Genomic DNA, 13,084 nt, shown 5'->3' with positions numbered 1-13,084 from the left:
AAGCACATTGAAGAAGCATCCTGCACCAACTTGCTGAGAAATAATTATAAGAAATAGTCAGTTCTTGCAGTCAAAAGCATCAGGAGAAAGGGAGGAATTAAAGGACCATCACCACCATTAAGTAATTGATTGGCTAATGCAAGGAAGCCATATTACTTCACTATCATTCAACACTCATCTGCATTTAGCGCTATCACTCAGGTGGCAGATTCTCTATCAGTTGTTTGCTTAGTCTTTCCTTTAATAATAACTCTCATGTCTTCCTAGCCCAAGTTTTCCCTTTACTCTTTTATTTTATTTTATTTATTTCGTATGGCATATAGAAGGTACAGAGAAACTATATATGCACACTTAAAACTTAAAGTTGATAGAACAACAATCGGACAAAGGATCAATTGATGGTAATATAACTTATAATTTAATGTCCAGATAATTTAGCCAATTCACTGCCTCTTCACTTGCCGCATGAAGTTCGTGGTATCCTCCCCGGAAGCAAATACAGTAGACAATACACAACACTGAGTGAGATATCGAGGGACAGCTATAGATAGACAGATATAGATAGCGGATAGACCTGAACGATACTGATTCTATCATAAGGGCACGTGTATTTTTGTGTGAAGTTTTTGGTGTTATTTATGCGTTTTCAGTGAGTTGACATAATTAAATAGTAGTGTGTGTCATTCCTTGATATCTCCTCTCAACATGAGGGGAAAGGTATGTGCTGTGTTTGGCTGCAGTAATTACGAAGTAGAGAAAAAAGCGCGCTCGTTCTTCAGGTTCCCTCGTGACAAGAACATGTAAGTAATATTGTGTTTGCATATATATTCTTCCAATGACAGATTTTTATAGTACTTCATAATCTTCTGACCTGCTCGACCCATGTTTTAACGGGCTTAAAATATAATACGCATATTTTATTGTATAGTGCAGCAGTTAACCTTCAATACCGATGTGTTGTTGTAGGTGTGATCTGTGGGTTTTGAAATGTCACAGAAGCGATTTGGATAAAGTGTACAAGAAAGAAGAGACGTTACGCTTGTACAAGAATTATAAGATCTGTTCAGATCATTTCCAGGCCAGCGACTTCTTTCTGTTAGTAGGCTTCATGTTAAGAGGAAAATTGTCCAGCTATTAAATGTTAATTCATTGCATGATATGTGTAAGGAATGTGCCGATATTTTTGACAAATGTCTTAATGTGATGATACATTGTTTTTAAATGAGGATAAAAGACAAATCCAACCGTAAGATTTCAGGCAGGTATGCTAAAGCTAAAAAAGTAATGCATAAATGAAAGATCAAGCCATTTCACAGCAGTCCATTTCACACCTTGTTTATATGTCTAATTTCAGTCTTTGAATAATAACCTTTTAAATAATTCTTCATTCATTTACCCAGAATTGCTTTAGCAACTTCGAAGTTAATATCTCAATACCACTTTCTTTCTAGACGTAATTTATTTATCCATTTCCGTATATACATTTCCATTGATATTTGAATTTAGTGGGATTTGTTCAGGTCATGTCACTAGGAGCTCCACCGTCGAATTGTCTCCCATTTTAGCAAGGCGAAATCCGTAAGTGTCGTGTACTGTCTCTACTGTATTTGCTGGAAGCTCCGAAGTGGGCACATCATTACAACATGGTGGAATGTCTGAGCCATATCACTGCAGTCGCAGTGAGGGCTGGAAATTTTTCCCCACTTGTGGAGCCAGAAATTGCATGTTCCAAGACCGTTCCACACTCTGTTCAACGAAGCCTAGATTCTTCTTGGCAAGTTGAACCCAGCAAGCTTCCTACAAGGGTCAGATATCAACCCTAGCTTATCAGGGTTTGAAGCAGCCCACTCTTCCCTCCAGACATTATTGTTGTACTGTGACTCAACCTGCCTCTTTCCTAGTTGCCATGATGGATGTCGAGATTTTAATCTTCCATGCTTCTGAGGGTTGCAGTCTTGATGAATTGGCAAGAGTGTATTTGCAGTACATTTTTACCTTTCCTTCTTCAGAGCAGTTAGCCTTGGAGGGTGAGGAGGATGGATGTTAATACTGACAGCCATTTAAGTGGTGTGGATTTGAGTGTGCCAGACACTGTCCTCATGGTATCATTCAGCTGGACATCAACTTTTCCTGTTTGTGTGCTGTTGATCCATACAGGGTTGCAATATTCTGCAACTGGGTAAGCTGTTGTTCGGAGGACATTAGCATTTGCTCCCCAACTAGTACCACTGAGTTTGTGAAGGATGTTGTGTGTTTTAACCTTTGCTGCTGTTCTGCAGAGGTGTTCTTTATACGTCAAAGAGTGATCCAGCACAATACCGAAGTATTTTGGATGAGCACAGTATTTTAGCTGTTGGCCTCTGAATTGAACTTGTAGGGTGTAATGGACTCTCATCTTGTGTAGATGAAAGGTACTACTCTGTTTTTACATTGGGTTTCAATCGCCAGGTGTTGAGGTATCTATCAATTTTTAGGAGATCTTGTGCGAGAATGGCTTCAGCGGTCTCGGAAGTCTGTGGACTGTGCTGTTAGGGCTATGTCATCACCATCCAGTATATAAACTTTCGGCACGCAGTAGATGGAAGATCTGCCATGTAGAGATTGAAGAGAAGTGGATCAAGAACAGAACCCTACGGCAATCCATTATTTAATCTTCAGGATCTGCTTCTGTTTCCATTGAGATGTACTTGAATTAGGCGATTGCATAGCATGTTGTTGAGCAAGGAAGATAGGGTCTTGCAAAGGATAATTTTCAGGAACTCCAGGATCATCACTTTTCGCCAGACTGTATCATAGCCTGGTGATAAATCCACAAACCCAGCAAGTGTTTTCATTTTTTCTTAAAAGCCCTGCTCAGTATGGCTGGTTAGTGCCGAAACCTGATCGCAACAGCTCCTTTTAGGTCTAAATTCTGCTTATTCAACTGCAATGTGGTGAAGTACTGTAGCTGAGATGATTCTGTTATAGATCAATCTTTCTAGTAGTTTGTAGCAGATACTCAGTAGAGCAATAGGTCGATAATCTTTACAGCCACTTGTCCCAGGCTTCACAACAGCAAATACTTTTCTTCTTTTAACCCTTTCAGTCTATTTGTCCACTGTAATGGACGATTTCTTTCCGATGGTTTAATGACTTTCTAAAAGTTTGGAAAAGTAGAGGTCATAGTGTATACTGAGGTGGACATGGCATTCTATGACATAGTCTGATTCATCTGTCTAAATTTGTAACTGCTGATAATATCAATAATGTTACCTGGCAGTGGAAACCCAAGTTACCAATCTAGGGTGTGTTCACACATTCACACAGTTGTCCAGATAACTGAGAATGTAGATTGGTATTTTTTTTCTGTTTGGGAGTGTTTCTATTAGTCATAAAATATTGGCATTCATGGGTTGGCATAACTGATTTTCACGTAGCATTTGTTAAAAAAATCGTCAACTGCAGTGGACATGGTGACTAGCATTGAATGTTTGTATTCTTAGACCATGCATGACAATTGATGAATTATCAAAGACATAATTTATTGATCAGGAACTGACACAGAAGAAGGATATCTCTTGGTGTCCTGGGACCCATGTTTCACCTCCCATAAGTTTCTACCAACCTCCAGTGAGTAACACATACCATTTGCCCAGTCCTACTTCTTACTTTGAAAAGTATTGCAATTAGAATTTTTAGGAAATAGTTGAAAATACGAACCTGTATGCAGTGTAGAACACAGCTAACTTTGCTAAGTGTGCTAAGTGTAGATTGCACCTGTGCATTGCAAGAGACAAACTGCTTTCGACAGTTTTATACAAAGACTGACTATGAATTGTTTGGGTGTATTCATTATTGAGATGTTCATGTTATTGGTCCTATTATAAATACTTTACAAATACAATATTTTGATAAAATTATTCTCCAATGATGTTTTATGAGGGCATTATAAACATAAATTGACTTTTTTTTTTTTTTTAGACAATCTCTTATCTGCCAGTCACCTTGTCCACTACAGTGGACGATCTGTATCTCTGTTCAGGATATTTCCAATTTGTTTTAATTATCAGAAAAAATTCCAAATATCTTGTTTAGTTCATGTACCAAATTTCAAAATTTTATGTTCAGAAATGATAAATTGTGACTGAAAGGGTTAAGAAGAGGTGGGAGCCTGCTTTTCACTCGGATATTCCATAGTTCTAGGACCACTGTGCTGCAGAAATTCGGGATGGATACCATCCAAGCCTGCTGCTTTCCCTGATTTTGTTCCCTTCAAAGCAGCTGAGATATCTGCAACAGAAAAATCCTCGCAGAACTGAGAGTTTGTTTCAGCTCGGGACAGTTCTATCTTAAGCTCGTTTAGCAAACAATGAAACATGTAGTGCAGGAATGTCCACTCCGTGCTTTCACTGGCACCATGGAAGACCTCAACACAGCAACACCCGAAGCAGTGAAGTGGGTGGCGGGTTTGGACATTGACATTTAGTGACATGTACATCACTCGCACTCAGTGTGTATATATGAACTGTCAGAGTTGATAGGTGGATAGCGATGTAAATATATTGTGTTTCCTTCCTGTACTTTCAAACTTTGTAAATTGCTTTCTTTGACTGTATAGATATGATAATTTGTATTTACTTTGTACTCATCTTTCACTGGTTGTGTAAATAGTTTATGGGTTGTCATTATTCATCATACGCCAAATAAATAAGCTCGTTTAGGATTTGCCTGTTTTATCCCTTTTTGTGTTTGCTGATGCTCTGGTTAAGCCAACAATTGTTTGCTATATGTTCCGGCTTTATTTTAGAGTTCTTGCTATGGTAATTAGGGGCACTACTGCCCAGCTTCCTAAGGAGGGACCATGCTTTTCTCCTGGAGTGTTGGAAGTTAATACTAGATGTCAGTGTAAGCCATTTTTCCTTTCTGGCAGAGTCTAAGCAATGCAGTAATTCATCAGCGACTTCCGTTTGATTGCTGCGTTGGTATTCTTCGTACCGGTCATTGCACCTCTCGCTCCACCCTGGGATGTATTCCTTTCTAAATCCTCTGGGAATGTGCTATGCTATAGAACACTTCAGCCCAGTAAAACGGTTATGGTTTTCAAGAGCTGGTGGAATCTATTGGATGTTGTGTTCCATCTCACTGGTGAAGAAATCCCATTTACCCTTTGTAAAATTCCATCTGGGCACTGGATTTGATCTTACAATTGGAACTTCAATGCCGACTTTCAGAAGAACTGGTCTGTGCTGCCTTCGGGAGAAATTGTCTAGCACTTTCATTCTGCAGGGGTCTCTCTTGTTGGTCCTGGGAAACAGAGGTCTGGGTTATAGATTTTGAAGATACCAATACATGACAATATCAGAATCCTTATCACCTGACGTTTTACCAGTAATGGACTCAAATCGATGACTTAGGTCACAATGGGTAACTTCCACGCATTTATCAGTGTGATGATGATAGTGGCAGATCCCTGTTGGTTTTTTTCTATTGCTACTCTTCACCAAGTCCATCCACTGCATTCCTGGTCTTCCCTGTCCTCTCTTCCCTCTCATCCGTCCTTCCAGTGCTCGTCTTAGTACTCTTACTTCATTCATCCGTTCGACATGCCCAAACCATTTCAATCTGTTTTGTTCCAGTTTGTCCTTTAATTTCTATACTCCCAGTTCTTTCCATACCTTAGTTTCTTACTCCGTCTCTCCTAGTTTTTGGTACCATACTTCTTATGAATTTCTTTTCAGCTGCTTGTACTCTGTTTTCATCCCTGTTTCTGCTGCATGTCATTATAGGAACATAATAAGCTTTATACATAACTTCTTTAGCCTTCATTGGTATATCCTTGTTCCATACTAGTCCTCTCACCTATTGATAGAAAGCACTCCCCAGTTGTATTCTGTTAATTTCCAAATCTGTTCTTCCATAAGTGCACAGTACACTTCACACGTATTGGAAGTGTTTCACTACTTTCAATTTCTTATTTCCCACTTTGATAATTCCTTTTCCTTCTCGCCTCTGCTCATCACGACTGATTTAATCTTCTTCACATTTATCTTCAATCCCCATTTTTCAATATTTTTATTTATTGTGTCTGTTCTTGAACCTCCACTTCATCCTCACCCCAAATCACCAAATCATCTGCAAACATCACCACCTTCTTCCTGTAATTTCATTGCTGTCTATATGTTATCATCCATCACCATTAAGCACAATGAGGGTGACAACACACTTCCTTGTTTTAGTCCATTCTCAATTCTAACCATTCTGATGCACCGACTGTAGTCTTCACACTACTGTAGCAATCTTTGTACCTTGCATTTATCATGTTTCTCAATTCCTTGTCAATCCCTCTGTTTATTAGGCATTCCCAAACTTTTGTTCTAGGGATGCTATCATAAGCCTTCTCAAATTGATAAAGGTCATTGTCATATCTTTCCCATATTCCCAACTTTTTTCCATATTTTGTCGCTGTATGAACATGGGTTCCACTGTTGACCTACGTCCTCTAAATCCAAATTGTTCTTCTATTTACTCTAATTTTTTCTTCTAGTATTCTTTCCATTACTTTGGCAATATGTGGGATGATTGTGATTCGTCAGTAGTTACCACATACATCTTCCTATCTTCTTCCTTGAATATTGGTAATATCCCTTTTTCCAGTCTTCAGGAACTTTCTTCTCTCCACACACACCTGAGAAGTCTGTATGTTTCTTGCAATCCCACTGGTCCTGCTGCTTTGATGATTTCTATTGACACTTCATCTATTCCCACAGCTTTTCCCCTCGTCATTTTACTAACTGCCCATTCCATTTCAGGCAAAGTAATGTGATTCTTCTTTAATTTTTTGCTCCAATTTTGTTTGCTTGTGTAATTTCTCCAGTTATCTGATGTCTCACCTTTTAGTAGCTGGCTGAAATATAGCATTGAAATATATATACACATTTACATACACTTGATTGTTCTTTCCATTGCAGATATTAATTTAATATGTATTTGAGCTTATGCTGTGGGTTGTAGGTGAACTGGCTGCACGTCCTACAGATGTGACGCTGCATGTGAGACTATTAAAACTGTACCTCGAGCAAGATCGTGTGGATGAAGCTTTCACCCAGGGTCTTGAACAGGAATCCAAGGCCATCTTCAGAGAGGAACTCTCTTGGTACATTACTCTCGAAGAAATTTTAAAGGTCAGTGAATTTTCTTGTAATGACACCCATACCTCAGCAGCTTCAATGTTGCTGCGGCTCTAAAGGAGTTGGATGTTAGTGATGGTTGTTGTTTTAAGAGGAAGTTCATTTTAAAACTAACTGGGGGAGAAATGGAATGTTCAAAGAATGAGTGCATTGGCAAAATAAAAGATCAGGGTCATTTCCCTAGGCTTTGATATATACGATGCACACTTCTCGTTTGTGGTGGGAACAGATTTACCAACATAGTGGGCAGATGAATACAGACTTCCGTATTTCTGTATCTCAGGACCACTGTAGGCCTACTGACTTCGATGCAATTAATACCTGCACCATGACTTCTTGCCATAAAATTTTGGAAAAAATGTGGATATTGAATTTTCACGACCGCATTGTAATCGAAACAGACTTTCAACGTATTAGGTCGTGTTACGTACATGTAGTACGTGTTGAAGAGAAGTACAGAACAAAAATGGCCAGCCGGACACCAGTGGGATCCGAACCCACAACCTCCCGATTTCGCGTCTGTACCGTTCCTGAAAATTACGGTCTGTTAATCAATGCTAAGAAAGCTAATGCTAGAAAGTTAATTTCTCATGGATGTTGTATATGAGGTATATACCTGGATGGTCAGGAGAATGTAATAAACTTTATAGTGAATATAAGAACTCTCACAATGATGTGAGTTACTTAGGGCTCTAAATAAATTAGGGGAGAAGTGGCAGAGAATTTCTGCAGGGATGGGTTTCACCCACTTTATACGTAAAGGCTGAAAATAGGTAGGACCCTTCCACGAAGCACAGAAGTTTGCTAATGAACATAAACTTCACAGCCTCCTGACTGACATAAATCTCTTAAGCGACTGTGGATAAGGTACAGGCAAGAAGTGTAAACTAAGAATGAGAAGATCACACTTGACATTACATTTTGAGTATTCCCGTAACTTCAATACTGAAGAGCTGCATGAAGCCTTAACCATGATCAAGATGAATAAAGTTGCTGGTCTTGATGAAATCTATTCTGAATTTCTGGAGGTTATAGGATCCAGAAGAAAACAGTGGCAGTTCATCTCCTTTAACGAAGGTTTAAGAACTGGTCAGTTATTTAAATTGTTAAAACAGCTGAATTGCAGTGTTGAAACTTGGAACAGAAGAAAATGATGCACCACATTATCGTCTGGTTTTTCTACTTAGTGTAAGTGTAATCTACAGGATGCTAGAAATGATACTAAACCGTATCCAGGAAGCAATTAATTCATCTCAGTTGAACAAGGGGGTTTTGGAAAGAATCACAATTGTGGCAATCAGGTATTAACACTGACAATAGAGATTGAAAAGACTGAAAACTGCTACAGCTTATTTCGACCTTTCATAGGTCTAGGACGGGGACTGTTGCTCGAGTTTGTTAAAGTTGTCCGTTGTCAGACGTTTTAATGCTTACTGTTCAACTGCTGCCTTGCTGTGTATCTGAATTGTGTAAGAAACTGATGGAGTTCCATAAACATTCATCTCAAGGATCGGTATTAGCTCCCATTCCGTTCAATCTGTACAACCATGAAATGGCAGGAATAACTTGAAAGATAGATTGCAGATGATGTAGCTTTAACTACTCAGAGTACGGATTTGGCTTGCTGTGAGGTATATTTACAAAGAACCTACCTACCATGTGCAACCGTTTCCACAAATGGAGACTTATGCTATATCCAGTTAATGAAAGAACTAATAGCAGTGTTCTCCCTAGGACCATTTTAGTGGGCGCACCGCCCTGTCGTTTTTACACACCGCCTGGCTAACATAACCATGATACATGCTAGTTGTGTAATATTAATACATATTCGCGTCATTGCGTGCTCCAAATTAAAATGTGAATAGTTAAAAAATTTCCATTTAAATGATAAATCATTATTGTTAGCATATCGCATCAATTACATCAAAGTTTAAATGTTTAGCTTGACTGTAACGTAGTGTCATGCTGTGCGAGCGGTCTCTGGATTAGCATGGAATCGCACGAGAGCACTGGATTCCTCATTACATCGCAATCCGGTATGGCAATCTACAACAACAGAGTGGTAAGCCCCGGTGTTGGATTATGAACAAGCAGTAGAACACTTGAACATCTTGTTTGTGATAACACTAAATTAGTTAATGTTTACCTGTCTGATATTGTTAATGCCCTTCGTGGATCAGTGGTAGAGATAGTGGGTTTGAACCTGGCAGAGGTAGTCAGATTTTTGAAGGGCAATTTTCCATGTCGTACAATGTCAGCGTGTAAAAGATCTCTGGTGACGTATTTGGTGTTTACCCAACAAAATTAATTAAAACTCAGCCTTAGAATCCCGAGAGAGATTCGGCTTACTTTGTCATCTAGCAGGCCTAGAGTGAAACTAATGCCAACATTGACAAGCAAGCACCCAGATGCTGTCGAATTACCATGTTTGCACATGGTAGCTGAGGTGTTATTAATGCCTTGAATTTTTCGTATTTTTTACGTGGTATTCTCCGCCCGGCTAATCATTCCTGCCACCTAGCTCATGAACATTTCTGGGGAGAACACTCTAAAAGCGTTCATCCTGTATTATATGGAAGCTAATCAAAAGCTACTTGTGATTTTTAATGGAACTGACATCTCCCACAACTTCTGCAAATACTGTATTTACGCGAATAATCCCCGCATAGTTTTTAAAAAAATTTGAGGCATGAAATTGGGGTGCGGGTTTCATTTGCCTCAATGTTAGCATTTATTTTTTTCAAAATGAGCCTTCCTAAATTTAGGGTGCAGGGATTATTTGATGGCTGGGATTATTCGCGTAAATACGGTATCTTCAAACATGATGGCCATACGTGTTTGTAAATGAGATGTATAAACTAGATGCAAACGCTTTGCACTGCTTCACTCTGTTGTATACTCAGTTTGAGTAGTGTGCTCCTGTGTGTGTGTGTGTGTGTGTGTGTGTGTGTGTGTGTGTGTGTGTGGGGGGGGGGGATAGTACTTACGGTCAAGACTGACTTGGAGCACAGTGAAGCCATGAGAGTTATTGGCACACTGTGGTCCACACCTACTTGGTGTGTGCCTGTTTTAACAAACATTGCTCCTGAATGTAGCACAGTAGGACACAGGAATTTGCTCTTGTACAACACCTGATGGGATCCACCAGCGACTCTGTTAAAATCCCTGAACGCACTCTGGACTGTTCGGCATGCACTTGAATCATTCAGTGTAACAAGAGAAAGGAGATAGTGATGGCTAAAACGTCCTCCCACCAACGATTCAAGGCCCATCCAAAGAAAGTGCCAAATTTCCATTGTCCTCAACATGTGTAGTCAAAAATCAGTTGGATCAGAACAGGTCATGGCAGGTGCCGATATTTGATGAAAAAGTGGGGATAGTGCGGAAGTGCTGAGTGTGGTGCCAAGGTGTTTCATATTGTTGAGAACTGTCCATTGCCTGCCTTTAACCCATTGAACTGCAATTTTTTTTGAAAATAAATATACATTGATTGCGATTTAATCTAGCTTAAAAGAGAACACTTTTGCTACAGCAAGTTAACGCAGTGAAACACGGTTCACATCCTAACAACAGTTCAACAGTGTGGTAGATCTTAAAACACTCTCCTACATGCAGTGCCACCTTACACTTATCACATTCATAACGGGATTCACCCCTTCTTTCTCCTGGGATTTTTTCCTCTGCGGTCATAGCAGACCTTGCACCTTCTGGATGGAGATGCCTTGCTTGCTGTTGCTGTTATTTTGATAGGGAAGTGACCGCAGTGTTTTCCTTCTAACCTCGCTGGTGTACTTCCTGCACTGGGCCGGCCTCTGGTTCGATAATCAGACAGAACACCACCCTCCAAAATTAGCTTTGCAACATCAACCCTGAAACTGGAAAAGCTGGGCCTCCTTTTTCCAGGATTCAGCATGTGATGAACGACGCTAGCCATTGCCATGTCAAACACATAAAAGTATATTTTCTTATACCCTTTGGCATATCGTCTCATTAGGGGGTATGATGCAAGGCGTTGGTCATGTGAATCAACACCACCCCCATTCCAGAATTGTAGTCCACAACCATCTTTGGTTTAAGAACAAGTTTGCCCCTTGTGTTTTTAGTTTCCACGAAATCTGGTCTTTGATGCACTGTTGATAGAAGATGTACATTCTTTTTATCCACCCATTTTGTGGCAAGGAAGCCATTTGCTGAGGCAAAAGTCAGTTCTCCTTTCGTGAGGTTTGTTGCTGCAAAATGGGGTGGCATGAATTTCCGGTTTGGACGTACAGTTCCAGTGGCATTGGTATTTTTCATTATCAATTCCCTGAAAAGAGTAGGTGAGATATACCAATTGTCCATATAAATAGTCCTGCATGATCCTAGCAATTCGTCACACAATTCAAGAACAATTGCCTCACTACACAGTAGTCGTCTGGCATCACCTGTCCCATCTACGTGCTGAGGTTCTTTACCAACATATATACGAAACTTCCAGCAATAGCTAGTGTTGGAGCAGCAGACTTTATAGAATTTTATACCGAAACGTGCTCTTTTTGAAGGGTTGAATTGAACGAATGCCAAACGCCCCCTGAACTTCGTCAAACTTTCATCAATATTTATTCTTTTTCCAGGCACGTACAACTTCTGAAACTTGTCCAATAGCAGCTGCAAAACAGGTCTAACTTTCCGGAGCTTATCACATTGGGTTTCTGGAGAATCTGGGGCAAAATGCAAATATCTAGATATGATACTGAAACGTCTATGGGACATGGTTTCTGAAAATATTGGCGTTCCTCTAACCCTTCTCTTAGTCCAGTATTATTGAACCGAAGACTTTTTAGTCTGAGACATCAATATACATAACGCAAAATGAGCCTTCAGTTCATCCTTTGTCACAGGAAACCAGTTCTCCTCACAAGTTTTCTTTTTTGTAGGGTTACTTTCAATATTGCATTAGTTTCATTGTTTACAAGTTCCCAGAATTCGTCAGTCAGAAACTCACCTAGCACTTCAGCCCTCCCTGGATTCTCGCCTAATCTTTTTGCTACCACAGAGTTCAGTTCTCCATCTATAATACACCGCATATGCATACGTTCACCTGCGTCCCAGTCTTCATTTTCTCCAATAATGTCATCTAATTCTTCTGAACTACTAATGCTAACGTCACTGGAAGGTAATTCAGTATCACTTTTATCGGAAAAACGGTCACTGACATTGCTTTCCTCTAAAAAACGTAATATTCGAGCTTCATCTGACTCGGCCATGACGTTGACTTTACCTTCACTAAAGCTTTACGCGGCAATTTACTCGGTCATATTTAGACTCTTTGGCAGTGAAATACGTAGCTGAAGGGCAAAGATAGCTGAAATAAGATTACCAACATCTCTTAGACATGTTGGGATTGCAAAGAAATATCTGTATGAATCCATGGAAATCTCAACAAAAGCAGTAAAGAGAGTGGACGGGAATTTCCGTCATTGCATTTATGGGAACCCGCGATAATGACGGAATTATCAGTCATGGCAAGGCAATGGGTTAAGGATGGACTACAGGTTGCACATACAAAGTGATGAGTCCAGTGAACTGGTTGTCGAAGCTGGACATTCCAGTTTAACCCTATGGTCCACCATTACTTGTAAAAGGAAATATTCCCTTACATACCATTTATTTTTCAGTCACTTTAACATAAATTTGACGAATCGCATACAGTACATAGGAATAGGAATACACAGGGCAAAGTGAGCTTTTAGCTTGTCCATAGTAACAGGAAACAAATGATTTTGTTTGTAAGTAGTACTGGTTTCACGGGAAGCTGATAAATTAGCAAGAAATGTAGAGGCATAGCCATTGGTTTCATTTGCAACATGATCGCAGAACTGTGGGATTAGAAATTAATTCACTACATCAATTTCTTTCGGTTTACTCCCCAACCTCCT

The 13,084-nt window shown here is 39.7% G+C and overlaps 1 protein-coding gene across 1 annotated transcript in view; it reads left to right on the top strand.

Moving 5' to 3' along the window:
• The window catches only part of Nup358 (Nucleoporin 358kD), a 343,965-nt gene that overhangs the window by 71,784 nt on the left and 259,097 nt on the right, over nucleotides 1-13,084 (top strand). Inside the window, exon 4 of the mRNA XM_067157834.2 lies at nucleotides 6,991-7,160. Coding sequence (XP_067013935.2) covers nucleotides 6,991-7,160 — 170 coding nt within the window. The remainder of the gene's footprint in view (nucleotides 1-6,990; nucleotides 7,161-13,084) is intronic.

Source organism: Anabrus simplex, chromosome 14 (genome assembly GCF_040414725.1).
Source record: "Anabrus simplex isolate iqAnaSimp1 chromosome 14, ASM4041472v1, whole genome shotgun sequence".
Lineage (NCBI taxonomy): Eukaryota > Metazoa > Arthropoda > Insecta > Orthoptera > Tettigoniidae > Anabrus > Anabrus simplex.
This window is presented reverse-complemented; position numbering and strand designations above follow the sequence as displayed.